Here is a 13,992-nt window from a genome sequence, read left to right as displayed (position 1 = left end):
CTCATTATCAACAAATGTGAGAAAATCAATGGACTTAAACATTTTAAATGGTTTGATGGTGGGATTGGAACCTTCAAATAAGCTCCTCATTTTAAACTCCTCGTTATAAAAGCTCTTGTAATTCTCTTCCTGACATGGCTTGGGCTCTAAGCACATGAAATAATAAGGGCTTTTCACATGTAAGCCCATAAGTAGGGCCTAGAATATAGAAAAGCCATACAATTTTTTTTTTTGGGGACAAAACCATACACTACCTTAAAAAGAAAGCCCATTTTGACTGTTCAAATAGACCAAATATGCTATACAAGCCTTGAAAAATCTAAAATTACAACACTACCATCAAAGTTTTCTTTCTTCTAAAAATCATAATGCAAAGATAATAATGATATTTCACATATCATGTCAATTTTGGGGTTTTCCCTTCAATTTATAGCTTTTAGTGTTTATATATAAAATCAAAGTTTCTTGATTTTTCTATGAGGATTTGAACCAGAGACCATTGGTCTATAAATCAAACTCCTTTTTATTGGCCTAGATGTCGTTGGCCAAAGAAAACATTTCTTGATAGTTACAATTGAAAACATTAAAAAAAATAAAAATACCGGACATAGAGGGTAGTATTAATTGAAGTAAAGTACAAAATTTTGATAGAGAAAATTAAAATTATAAGAGCTTTTTAAATGTAAAACAAAGCAAACTACAGGGACTCAATATGTAGACCTATTGCAATTAGGAATCTTTGGGATGGACATGAAGGTGCGCCTCCTTATGGGTTGCGGAAATTAATTCAATTAGGACACTGGTCTGTGTTCTTATTGAACACGGAAATTAAATTCAAGTAGGAAAATTTTCTTGTAAAAAGTGCAAAATGTTTACAGAAACACTAGGAAACCTTTCCTAACAAGAAAAAGTTTCCCTCGCCCATAAATAGACAAGTTCACAACACAACACAACCCACCACATTGCTTTTAGCTACTCTGCTCTCTCTGTTTTATCTCTGCTTCTTTATTTGCATTCTTCGATCTCGCTTCAAAAACCCTCAAACTCTCTCGCTTCGTCTTCTTCGATCTTCTGCTTCTTCGTTACGATGACCAACAAAGCTGATCAATCTTCGGACACTGGGGGTTCAAAGAAGGACTTCACTACGGCAATCCTTGACCGCAAGAAGGCTGTGAATCGCCTTGTTGTGGATGAAGATATCCATGGCGACAACTCTGTCGTCACGCTCCACCCAGAGTCTATGGAGAGGCTCCAGCTATTTCGTGGGGACACAATCTTGATCAAGGGAAAGAAAAGGAAGGACACAGTCTGCATTGTAGTTGCTGATGACAAATGTGAGGAACCAAAGATAAGGATGAACAAGGTTGTCAGGAGCAACCTACGGGTTAGGCTTGGAGATGTCGTTTCTGTTTACCAATGCGCTGATGTCAAGTATGGAAACCGTGTTCACGTACTCCCTGTGGATGACAGTATCCAAGGGGTGACTGGAAATCTGTTTGATACATATTTGAGACCTTATTTTTTCGAGGCCTACCGACCCGTGAGGACGGGTGATCTCTTCCTTGTGAGAGGAGGGATGAGGAGTGTGGAGTTCAAGGTTGTCGAAACTGACCCTCCTGAGTACTGCGTGGTGGCTCCCGACACCGAAATCTTCTGTGACGGGGAGCCTGTGAGAAGGGAGGATGAGGAGAGGTCATTAGATGAGGTTGGATATGATGATGTTGGTGGAGTAAGGAAACAGATGGCTCAAATTCGCGAGTCGGTGGAGCTGCCGCTGAGGCATCCTCAGCTGTTTAAGATAATTGGTGTGAAACCACCAAAGGGTATTCTGTTGTATGGACCTCCTGGAACTGGTAAGACTCTAATTGCCCGTGCTGTGGCTAATGAGACTGGGGCATTCTTTTTCTGCATCAATGGACCAGAAATCATGTCGAAACTGGCTGGGGAGAGTGAAAGCAACCTCAGGAAAGCTTTTCAGGAAGCAGAGAAGAACGCACCATCAATCATCTTTATTGATGAGATCGATTCAATTGCTCCCAAGAGAGACAAGACAAATGGAGAAGTTGAGAGGAGGATTGTTTCCCAACTCTTGACACTCATGGATGGACTAAAATCCCGTGCGCATGTAATTGTTATCGGGGCTACAAATCGTCCAAATAGCATTGATCCAGCTCTCAGAAGGTTTGGAAGATTTGATAGGGAAATAGATATTGGTGTGCCAGATGAAGTTGGGCGTCTTGAGGTTCTGCGTATTCATACCAGGAACATGAAGCTTGCTGAAGAAGTTAATTTAGAAAAGATAGCTAAGGACACACATGGTTATGTTGGTGCTGATCTAGCTGCTTTGTGTACTGAGGCTGCACTTCAATGCATCAGAGAGAAGATGGACGTGATTGACTTAGAAGATGAGGAAATAGATGCCGAGATACTTAATTCAATGGCAGTTACAAACGAGCACTTGCAGACGGCTCTTGGCACGAGCAACCCATCCGCTCTTCGTGAAACAGTTGTTGAGGTGCCGAATGTTAGTTGGAAAGATATCGGAGGTCTCGAGAATGTCAAGAGGGAACTTCAAGAGACGGTTCAATATCCAGTGGAGCATCCTGAGAAATTTGAGAAATTTGGAATGTCACCCTCAAAGGGAGTTCTTTTCTATGGCCCTCCTGGATGTGGTAAAACTCTTCTCGCCAAAGCTATTGCCAATGAGTGTCAAGCAAACTTCATCAGTGTCAAGGGACCTGAATTGCTTACAATGTGGTTTGGAGAGAGTGAGGCCAATGTACGTGAAATTTTCGACAAGGCCCGTGGATCTGCTCCATGTGTCCTGTTCTTTGATGAACTTGATTCCATTGCTACACAGAGAGGTAGCAGCGTAGGCGATGCTGGGGGTGCTGCTGATAGGGTACTGAACCAACTCCTTACGGAAATGGATGGAATGTCTGCAAAGAAAACTGTTTTCGTCATTGGGGCCACCAACAGACCTGACATTATAGACCCTGCACTTCTACGTCCAGGCCGTCTGGATCAGTTGATTTACATCCCTCTCCCTGACGAAGAATCTCGCCATCAAATATTCAGGTCTTGCTTGAGGAAATCTCCTGTTTCCAAAGATGTGGACATTAGAGCCCTTGCCAAGTACACCCTAGGATTTAGTGGTGCTGATATAACAGAAATATGCCAGCGTGCGTGCAAATATGCCATTAGAGAAAACATTGAGAAGGATATTGTGAGGGATAGGAGGAAAAATGAGAACCCTGAGGCTATGGAGGAGGATGTTGATGATGAAGTAGCAGAGATCATGGCAGCTCATTTCGAGGAATCCATGAAGTATGCTCGTAGGAGTGTTAGTGATGCTGATATCCGTAAATACCAGACATTTTCTCAGACATTGCAGCAGTCAAGAGGGTTGGGAACAGAATTCAGGTTTGCAGACAGAGCTGCTGGATATGACCCTTCTGCAACTGCGTCTGCTGGGGCTGATGGAGATGACTTATACAGTTAGGATCGTTTTGTTTCCTGTATTTTTCGTGTTTGTTCCAGTTTTGCTTTAGAGAGAAAAATCGTAGATGAATTTTGAGCTGGTTGACAGAATAACATATGATTTGGTTTGATTGTGTTTTTTCTTTTTTTCTGTCTTTTCTTCTTGTATTTGTAGCTAGAAATACAAACGGATTTTATCTACTTTCTGGATCAAATATCTGTGGTTTTGTCTCATAATTACTAACAATAATTTCATTCAGATGGAGTCCAATAACTGCTTTTACTGCACAAATGACTTAAACATCTTATGTCATCATTTTAACTTCATTCATCAAATAACCTTTTAAGCTTTTAGTATATAGATGAGTATAAATTTCTAGTCACATCCAAGTTCAATGTAAACTTGAAAGAAACTGGGGCAAAAAAACCTCCAATGTAAACTTGAAAACCAGGATTTAAGCAACACACCATTAATGGAAAACTAATGGAAAAATAATGGACCAACTGTATCACTAACCCAATAATACCAATCTACATGCTACAATTCCAAAATTAGGGAAAACCATATTAGATCAAACTAGCCCCTCAGTTGCTGCTGCAGAGTAATACAAGTGAACAAGAATTAGGACAGAACTTCGAATCATTTCAAGCAATTAAATTTGCAACTTTGGTCCTGCTCATATACCAAATCTGGGAGGAGGCTGAATTCTTGGAACCATGGCAGACCTTGCACCGTAATCTGCATATTGGCATGTGACTTGCTAGGCATTTTTAGGGCTTCAATTGCTCCTTCAAGCATATCCATGACTTTTTCCATAGAAGGATGATCACTAGGCTTCATATGCATGCACAATAACGCAGATACGATCACATACAACCATAAGGGAATGCAAATTTGACTTGAATGCTCTGAAAATGCATTCAAACTCTTTCTTCTCCCAGCCATTTCCATAAGGAAAAAAAAAGACATTCCAAAACTACAGACGTACGTTATAAGAGACACCGCCAACATTTGTTCCTCTTTCTGCAGTAAAAAGAAACCATGAGCCATTCAAGAGAGATTTTATATATACATTTTGTCACAGCTTAGGCACGAAGTCATAAACAATATCGCGCTTTGATCCTTTACAGAAAACAAAAGCCGATTTGTGTTTGTCCTCAAAACCTCTGGTCATCTTTCTAATGTCTTAAAAGAAGTCTTATTGGCATGAGGTTTTTAGTACTTTGTAGATGATCTTGAATGGTATTATACCTTGACAAGTGCCTTTTTAGCCATTTATAGATACAAGGCATGGTTGTTCCAAACACCAATTTTGGTGCACCGTGGGCTTCTGTGTGGGATCATCACAAAAACAATCTCATATTTTTGTTTTTTTTTTCTTTTCTTGAGTTAAGTTCTTTCAGAAAGTGTCATTGTATTTTGTTTTTATAGTCAACTTTTCATATAACTTTTTTTCTTTTTGGGACCTGCACTTGGCACAACATTTTCGTTAATAATTGGGAAATAACAATCTATAACAGTGCGTTTAGATGAGGAAATTTAAAAGTACAAAGGATTTCATAAATGACGGAAATTAATGTCCTAGAATTTGTAAAGTTTCTTATTTGGGTGATGGATTTAAAACACGGAATTTAACCTTTATTTGTAAAGTTATCTTTTTTAAAAACTCAATCTCTCTTCGGAATTTTAGAAATGACGACTTTTAAATAAAATTTAAAGTTGAGATTTATGATCTCCAAATTCCATGTTTTTTTCCACGCGGAATTTCTAAATTTCTATGTTTTTTTTTATCCGAATTGGTTCATGTCAATTTAGAAATTCCGAGTTTTGTCAAAATCCTAAGTTTATTTCTCTCATCCAAATGCACCGTAACAATGTGTTTGGATGAGGAAATTTAAAAGTACAAAGGATTTCATAAATGACGGAAATTGATGTTTTAAAATTTGTAAAGTTTCTTGTTTGGGTGACTGATTTAAAACACGGAATTTAACATTTATTTGTAAAGTTATCTTTTTTTTAAACTCAATCTCTCTTGGGATTTTAGAAATAACGACTTTTAGATAGAATTTAAACTTGGGATTTATGATCTCCAAATTCCATGTTTTTTTTCCACGGGGATTTTCTAAATTTCTATGTTTCTTTATCCAAACACCGGAATTGGTTCATGTCAATTTAGAAATTCTGAGTTTTGTCAAAATCCCAAGTTTATTTTCCTCATCCAAACGCACCATAAAGGAAATTAATTTTGTTTCCTTTCAATAAAATTTTGTTTTTTTTAATCAATCCCGTGTGTTTCATCAAATAGAGAGTAATGTTAGGAAACACATTTATATACTATATTTTTTGGATGTATTTTCTTTTTCATTACATGTATAAATGTAACACGACTAAAGTAGAAACAAAACGAAACACACCATCTTCTTTTATGAAGGGAGTATAGAGAATACATGTTTTTCACATCTAACTGAAAAACCTACTAGAATTTTTAAATCAGTTAAAAAAAACACCTTGCAGATGTGAATTAGGTTAATTGACCGGGACAGTGCATCCGTTTCCACGTCTTTCAACAGAAATAAACGTAGGCCCAAATTTGGCCCAACTGGAAGCCCAATTTGAAAGTCACGAGTCTACAACCGAGTCCAACGCAATTGAAGAGGCCGCTCAAAATTTGGTCCACCCAGCGTCAAATTAGACTACTTTACTTTTGGGGAAGAAGATTTATGTCATAGAGGATGGTTTTGGGGGAGCGCTTGGTTTTCTCCAGCGAAAAAGAAGGGAACACTGCTTTTGGCCATGGGGAACGCTTGGTCTGCTCCGGAGAGAACGAAGCTGCGCAAGAAAATGGCGGAGCAGCTGATGGACAAAGGGAACCCTAGCCTCCCATGGGAGCTGATAGTGGAGATTCTTTCATGGCTGCCGGTCAAGTCGTTGGGCCGCTTCAGGTGTGTATCTAAGCCATGGAATGCTCTCATCGCTGACCCTAATTTTATCAAAATGCACTTTAACAAAACTTCTGAGAACGATGATGTGTTCTACCAAAGACGAAGACTCATCTTCAATGAGCCAGGTTGTTGTTCCCTTTACTCTGTTAACCTCGACCAGTTAATTCTGAATCAGAATAATGATCATGGTGCTGATGATTTGATTGCCCCTGAGGCCCAATTGGTTTGCGGTGACCTACCATCTTACAGGGTTGTAGACCTGTTTTACTGTGATGGTTTGTTGTTGTGCAAGCTAGCTGAAATGCCAATGACGATATATCTGGTTAACCCAACTACCGGGGAATCCGAGGAACTGCCAGAGGCACCAGATAATATACAACACCTGGGTTTTGGATTTGATCACTCCACTGATGATTACAAGGTGGTTTCTGCTGTGTTTTACGATATGCTTGTGTTTTGTGTCTATTCGTTGAAAACCGGTTCATGGGAAGAGCTTGAGTGTTCACTTCCCTATTCTGGGGCATATACCTTTCATGCTGTCCTGCTCAATGGAACTCTTCATTGGATAATGGAAACACCAGACCAGACATCCATGATTGTAGCTTTCCTTTTAGAAGAGGAGCAAGCTGGAGAAATTCCTTTGCCGGTTGAGTATTCCAGTGATGCGGGAGATTGTGTGTTGGGGGTCTTCAGGGACTGCCTATGTTTAACACATTGTAGTGATGAAAGAACTTATAATGAGTTTTGGGTCATGAATGAATATGGAGAGGGGCAGTCGTGGACTAAGATAAAGATCTCCATCCCTTATTCCGAATTATCACTGTCAGGTTTTTGGAAGGAAAATCATGATCTGTTGGTGTTCCAGAAGCAATTGGTTATGTACAATTTTAAGGAACAAGGCTTTTGCAATCTATCAATCCCTGGATTTCCCCATGTTGATTGCATAGGAACCTACTTGGAGAGTCTTGTTTCACCGAATTACTATGGCATTACTGATCGAGAACTTTAAGCATAAGGCAAATGCAGATAGAAGAGGTAAAGTAGATGAATCCACTCAATCTCTTTCTAGACTTTATTGTTTGTTTGAATTTCTTTCCGGTATTGTTTATGCACTATTGAACAAGGTTTTTATGGTTTTATTGGTTGATGGTGTTTATTTTTAATATGCTGAGCTTAGGCTTTCTTAATAGTAGAGTGTTCATGTATTTATTCTCTATTTTTCAATGATTGGAATGGCAGTCATGCTCAGAAACAAACTGATATTAAGAAACCAAATACATTTTATACCTTTTTTTTTGCTTTTGTTAACAATGATTTTTGGTACTGCATTTGCATTATGGTGTTATCCTATCTCTCTTCTACCCATGGAATGATTCAGAATAGTATACATGTTCAATCTATTTGGTAGTTAACAAAACCATAGGACATCCAGGATTTTGTATGTGCTTTTCATCGTCAGTCCTAGTGTTGTTGTATGTCCTGAATGTAACAGTTTTCGTGTCAAATATGTCTCTGCTCAATGTTTTCGTACTTTTACTTTGCATTTTCCTGTGTACAGTAGTTCTTTGCTAGATACTCATTAGACGATAGCAAAAGCTTGGCCCTGTTTTGAAGTACTTCTCTATGGAGCATCTAGTTATTTGTTTGCTAATAGCACGTAACGATTTCATTACAAATTCACATATGTTTGGCATTGATCTGACAATTCTTTTAAAGAATGCACATGTTAGGTGTTCCTTCATGAAGCACTGAAATTGTTTCTCTAACCAAAAAAAGCAATGTTGTCGATTTCTTCCAATTACTAAAAAAAAAAACAAACATCTTTGTTTATCTAAAAGCAGTTTTGACACTTAAAAGCACTTTAAAGTACACGCTTCTTGTTGGAGACGAGTTTTTGATAGTTTTATTGGTTCATGGTGCTTGTTTTTGATATGCCACGCTTAGGCTTTCTTAATATCAGAGTTTGCATGTTTTTTTTTTTTTTTTTTCTCCTGTGGAAGGAATGGCAGGCATGCTCAGAAAACAATTATACTTAAAAAAAAAAATTTAACAAGGATTTCTGTGCTGCATTTGCATTATAGTTTTATCCTATCCGTCTCTTTCACCCATGTGATGATCCGAAACAGTATACATGTTCATTTTATTTGGTGTTTAACAAAACCATAGGACAGGCAGGATTTCATGTGTAATTCATCATCATTCCTAGTGTTGTATTGTATGTCATGAATGTGCCAGTGTTTCGTGTCAAATATTTCTCTGCTAAATGTTTTCATACTTTTACTTTCCTTTTGCCTTCGTACAGTAGTTCTCTGCTAAAAGCTCTGGCTTGTTTTGAAGTACTTCTATATCGAGCTTTTAGTACTGTTTTTGCTAAAAGCACATAAAATATTTCCTTGGAACTATTCACCTGACAATGCTTGTAAAGACTACCTATGCGTGCTTCTGAAGACTGCACCTTTACATGCTTCTTCACTAAACATTGAAATTGTTTCTCTAACTGAAAAAGCATGGTTGTCTGTTTCTGGCAATTTTTTTTTAAAAAACTGTGTTTGGTTATCTCAAAGCAGTTTTGACACAATAACAGCACTGGAAAATACACCCTTTTTGTCAGACATGAGGTTTTTATAGTTTTATTGGCTGATGGTGATTGTTTCTAATATGCCAAGCTTCGGCTTTCTTAATATTGGAGCCTATATGTTTTTCTTTTTTCTTTTTCTATCAATGGAATGGCAGCCATACTAGGAAACCAAACTGATATTATGAAGAAAAAAATTATACTTGTTTTTTCTTTATTAACTAGGGTTTTGGTGGTGCATTTGTGTTGTAGTTTTGTCCTATCTTACTCTTTCTCCCATGGAATGATTCAGAACACTATGCACGTTCACTTTATTGGGTAGTTAACAAAACCATAGGACGGGCAGAAGTATGCATTTTTCGGCATTGTTCCTATGTTGTATGTCATGATTCATGAATGTTATAATCTTTCATGTCAAATATTTCTCTGCTTAACATTCCCGTGCTTTTACTTTCCTTTTGCCATTGTGGAGTAGTGCTTTGCTAGATACTCATCAGGAGACAGAAAACGCTTGTGCCTGTTTTGAAGTACTTCTATATGGAGCATCTAGTACCGTGTTCACTAAAAGACAAACGATTTCATTTGAAACTCAATTATGTTTTGCATATTGACCTGAAAATGCTTTTGAAGAATCCTATTATGTGCTTCTTCATGAAGCACTGAAATTGTTTTTCCAACTGAAAATGCATTGTTGTCTAATTTTTTCCAAGTATTACTTTTTTACATATATATTTAAAGCACTTTTGGCACAACTGAAAGCAGTACACGCTTGTTGGACACAAGTTTTTTTATTTATAGTAGTTTTTGGTTGATGGTGCTTGTTTAAGATGCCGAGCTTAAGCTTTCTTAATATCAGAGTCTATTTTTTTTTTCCTCTTTTTGTTTTGTTTTTAATAACAAGAATTTGTGTGCTGCATTCGCAGTATAGTTTTATCCTATGTGTCTCCTTCACCCATGGAATGATTCAGAGCAGCGTGCATGTTCGTTTTAATTGGATTTAGCGAGACCATAGGACAGGTAGGATTTCGTAGGCATTGTTTCGTCCTCATTAACGCTTTTGAAGAAAGCACCTGTTAGGTGCTTCTTCATGTAGCACAGAAATTGTTTCTCTAACTGAAATAGCATTCTGTCTATTTCTTCCAATTGTTAATAAAGGCAGATTGGTTATCTAAATTATTTTTGACACATTTAAAGCACTTCCAAATACATCCTCCTTGTTAGACACGGTAGTTGGGTGTGTAGATACAAGTCGATGAATTATATGATTAATGAGTCTATAGAACTAGTATATCACTGCTTTTGGATGCTTCTGTTTGTTAGATTGGTTTTGTAAGAAAATCAAGGAGTCAAGAGAGCTTGGTTCTGAGTTCCTAATATGTTTCCATTTCCTTTTATTCTGTTGGCTTTTAATAAGTGGCTAATGTGATTGATTATTCCTGGTTCTTCTATGAGTCATATTTACTGGGGTTGACTTTCCAACATTGTTACAGTGATAATTTTCTCTTATGCTTGGTTTTCATTAATGATTTTGCTAACTGATTGAATGTTATTTTTCAAAGAAATTGTGGCTTGTTGCCCCCTTTTTCCCCGTTGTTTCTGTCATATGTGGCCCCTTCTCATAAGTTTTCCATGCTTTTATTGTTTGTCTTCGGTTTACAAATTAAATGCATTTATGATTCAGTTATGAACTTTGTAAAGATATGAATACTGGTATTTTATGAATTTTTTTCATTTTATAGAAATGGCTGCTTGAAATCTTTACGTAATGCCATCCTTGTGTCACAGGGGCAGATCTGTTTTCTCCAGAAGACATTAGGTTCCTTTTCTGGTTCTAGAAGAAATTATCTTGAAGACCCAAAAATTGGTTGGTTTGGCTGGCTATCGTAGGATGTACCGGTACAAAGATTTTCCAGCGGTTCTGTCTGTCTCTTCCCGTTGCATCTTTATGTTTTGAACAATGTGTTAGGTGTCCTTTGTGAAATCTTCGTTGATAGATCAGTTTCATTTTGGAATGATGGCAAATCAATTGGTTCCAAAGCACTCCTAGGTTATGTTGATGTTTTCTTCATCTGCTTTAACATCCTTAAAGAAATTGCTAGACAATTCAAATGAAAGTTTATAGGATGTTAATTGCTGCAGTATCCTTGATTACGATGCTTGTTTAAATTTTAAGTTAGCATAACTGTTGAGAGAATTAGCCCACCCCCAACCCGTGAGTTCAAATAAGGCATTAGGCCTCCCCTTTGCAATTTTGTAAAATTGCTGGTGCTTAAATAAAGCATTGGTATTGAACTGAATCCCGTAAGAACCGAAATTTTTGCTAGCCTTGAATAGGGCTAATTATACAGAGTCTGTCTTACACACGCTATGAAAGTATTCTTGGAATGGTGTAACAATCTCTCGGCTACACCTACTTATTCAGAATAAATTACATTTAAAGTGGCCTCGTATTTGAATAAACGAAATACTTTCACATCATTTGGTGGTGAATAAGTAAAGGGACTAAAATAGTACTCGGATGAAAATTACTATCTAAGTCGAGAATTTCTTTTATTTCTTTCCCTTTCTTTTGGGATGCTTTACTCTTTCTAGAAGTTTGATTTGCATGGTATGTTTACTTGTTAATGAGTATTGAAATTATTCCGATTCCTGACTTCCCTTGTATTTGCTAATGCCTTCTGATAAGGGGAAATAGTTGATCTCACGCCCATTCCTTCTCGCCTATTCATGATTTCCCTGATTCATTACTTTCCCCATTTCAAAAAACATAAATGTGCCATAATTTTTTTTTTTCTTCTAGGCATATCGTTTTGGAGTCCACAATAACGGAAATTGTTTTTATTTGCAAGGGCAATTGGATTATCAAGTGTCATACCTGAAGGCCCAAGTTTGACTGGCCCAGCTCCAAAAACAACTGCAAGTCAAGTCCTGACGAGTTCTGCCCGGAGTCTGACTCAGCATTAACACACAACTTACATTTTGTTAAGACACGCAGGCCACACTTTCTAGTTGTTCCCGAGGAAATGTGGCTGGAAAAAAATGAGGGAGCAGCTGATGGAAACCCTAACTTCCCAAAGGAGATAATAGGTGATGGGCTGCCAGTTGTTGTTATGCCGCTTCAGGTGTGGATCTAAACCATGCAATTCTCTAAATTGGAACACAATTCACTCTACTCTTTGAATGTGGATGAGTTTCCAAATCGTAATCATGCATTTCTAACTCCCGTTGTTGTGCAATGACCTGTTGATTATGCACAATTTTTACGAAGCAGTCAGAATCTTTCAATTTATGGATTTCCCAAAGTTGGTAGAGCTGGGATGTACAGGGAGAGCCTTGCTTCACCCGTTACCTTACGTTATTGAATGAGAATATTAAGCATGAGACAACTGTAGATAGGAGAGGTAAAGAAGGTAAATCCACTCAAATCTCTTTCTAGACTTTCTTGAATGTTAAAAATTGTTGCTGTATTTTTGGTGCATGACTGAATAAGGTTTTAATAGTTCTACCATTGTTTGATGGTCCCTGTGTTGAATACAAATGCTTAGCTTGTACTTTGACTAAAAGGAGTCGGAAGAAGTTGCTTCGATCACCGCACATATGAGCTTACATTGTTTTGTTAGATGAATTTTTGTGGTTTTAGTTTTGTCATGTCAGTTTGTTTCAGCCTGGAAATTATTCAAAGATAGTATAAATATTAGGCAGGATTTGTTATGCGTTTTTTTGTCACCATTATACTGTAGTATTTCCGAACATAATAATGTTTTCGTGCCAAATATTTATCTGCTAATTTTTTTTTCCATGATTTGACTTTCCTTTTGTCCTTCTAGAGCTAGGTACTCAATAGGAAACAGCAAATTTTTGGGAATGTTTTGAAGTGCTTATGTTTAAGAACTTTTGCTCAGTAGCACCTTTTGTTAGAGGCACATAGAAAGTTTCCTCAAATGCTCAAGTGGTTTTGCAGATTCACTTGACAATGCTTTCGGATAAGGAACCTATTATTGTTTCTTGATCAGGAAGCACTAAAAGTTTCTCCAAAAAGAATTCTTATCTATTTTTGCCGAAGATTAACCGTTTTAGGTATCTAAAAGTTTCTTTCAATATATCAAAAGCACATCCAAACATACCCTTCTTGTTAGATGTGGTAGCTGGGCTCATAGATACAAGTCCTTGATGTTATATATTGGCTAGCCTCGTACTACTCACATCTCTCACTCATTTTGGGTGTTTCTGTTAGATTGGCTTTGTAAGGAAATCAAGGAGTCAAAAGAATCCTGTTGTGAATTCCTGAGACGTTGTCATTGCTTTTTCCTTTTTACCTTTGGCTTTTAATAAGTACCTCATGTCATTTATTCCTGGCTCTTGTACTAGTCATGGCCAAATTTTTGGGGAATGAATTTTTTCTATTGTAGGTTGATCATCCTTTATTCTTTATTTTCATCAATGATTTTGCTAACTGATTGCATGTAATTTGTTGAGGAAATGGTGGATTGTCCTCCCCTGCCAGCGTGGTTGTTTTCATCACTTGCACCCTTGTCTCGTAAGGTTTTTCTTGAATTTTTTTTTAGTCTTCAGTTTTCATATTTAAATAGATTTATGATAAGCTTCCGACCAAAATAAAAAAATAGATTTATGATAAGTTTCATTTTGTTTTATTTATTTGTAGAAATGAAACTGAAAATCTTTTGTTCATTTCCATACTTGTGTCGCAGGGGCAAATATGGATTCACCATAGGAAATGAGCTTCAAGACTCCAGAAGTGGTTGGTTTAGCTATAGTAGTGATGTACAAGAACAAAACTTTTCTCATAGTTCTCTGTAACACTCATTTCCCATTACATCTTAGGGATTCAGATGAAGTGATTCCAAATGTTTGAATCCAGTTGACAATATGTTTACATTGTTTATTTATACTATTACAGTCCATGTATCAGAAGAATAAAATAAATGAATTTCAAATGATTCCGTGCATATAGTTGTTTCAAATATATTCTTTTT

At 37.1% G+C, this 13,992-nt stretch overlaps 1 protein-coding gene and 1 pseudogene across 7 annotated transcripts; both read left to right on the top strand.

Moving 5' to 3' along the window:
* On the top strand, positions 783-3,690 carry LOC18781470 (annotated as a pseudogene). Its single transcript, XR_002271182.1, has one exon. The product of XR_002271182.1 is annotated as a cell division cycle protein 48 homolog (transcript).
* On the top strand, positions 6,206-13,965 carry LOC18781261 (F-box/kelch-repeat protein At3g06240). 6 transcript variants are annotated; one of them, XM_020561875.1, is made up of 6 exons: positions 6,206-7,458; positions 10,784-10,894; positions 11,848-12,120; positions 12,270-12,408; positions 13,475-13,535; positions 13,708-13,965. In XM_020561875.1, the coding sequence occupies exon 1, from the start codon at positions 6,275-6,277 to the stop codon at positions 7,430-7,432; it is 1,158 nt and encodes a 385-aa protein (XP_020417464.1). In that variant the 5' UTR covers positions 6,206-6,274; the 3' UTR covers positions 7,433-7,458; positions 10,784-10,894; positions 11,848-12,120; positions 12,270-12,408; positions 13,475-13,535; positions 13,708-13,965. The 6 variants fall into 6 exon arrangements, with proteins under 6 accessions (XP_020417464.1, XP_020417465.1, XP_020417463.1 ...); XM_020561876.1 differs by having other exon boundaries at positions 13,475-13,540; XM_020561874.1 differs by having other exon boundaries at positions 10,790-10,894; positions 12,270-13,535.

The sequence above is a fragment of the Prunus persica genome, chromosome G4, assembly GCF_000346465.2.
Source record: "Prunus persica cultivar Lovell chromosome G4, Prunus_persica_NCBIv2, whole genome shotgun sequence".
NCBI classification, from domain to species: Eukaryota; Viridiplantae; Streptophyta; class Magnoliopsida; order Rosales; family Rosaceae; genus Prunus; species Prunus persica.
The sequence above is the reverse complement of the archived record's forward strand: the minus strand, read 5'-3'. Positions and strand labels throughout refer to the sequence as shown.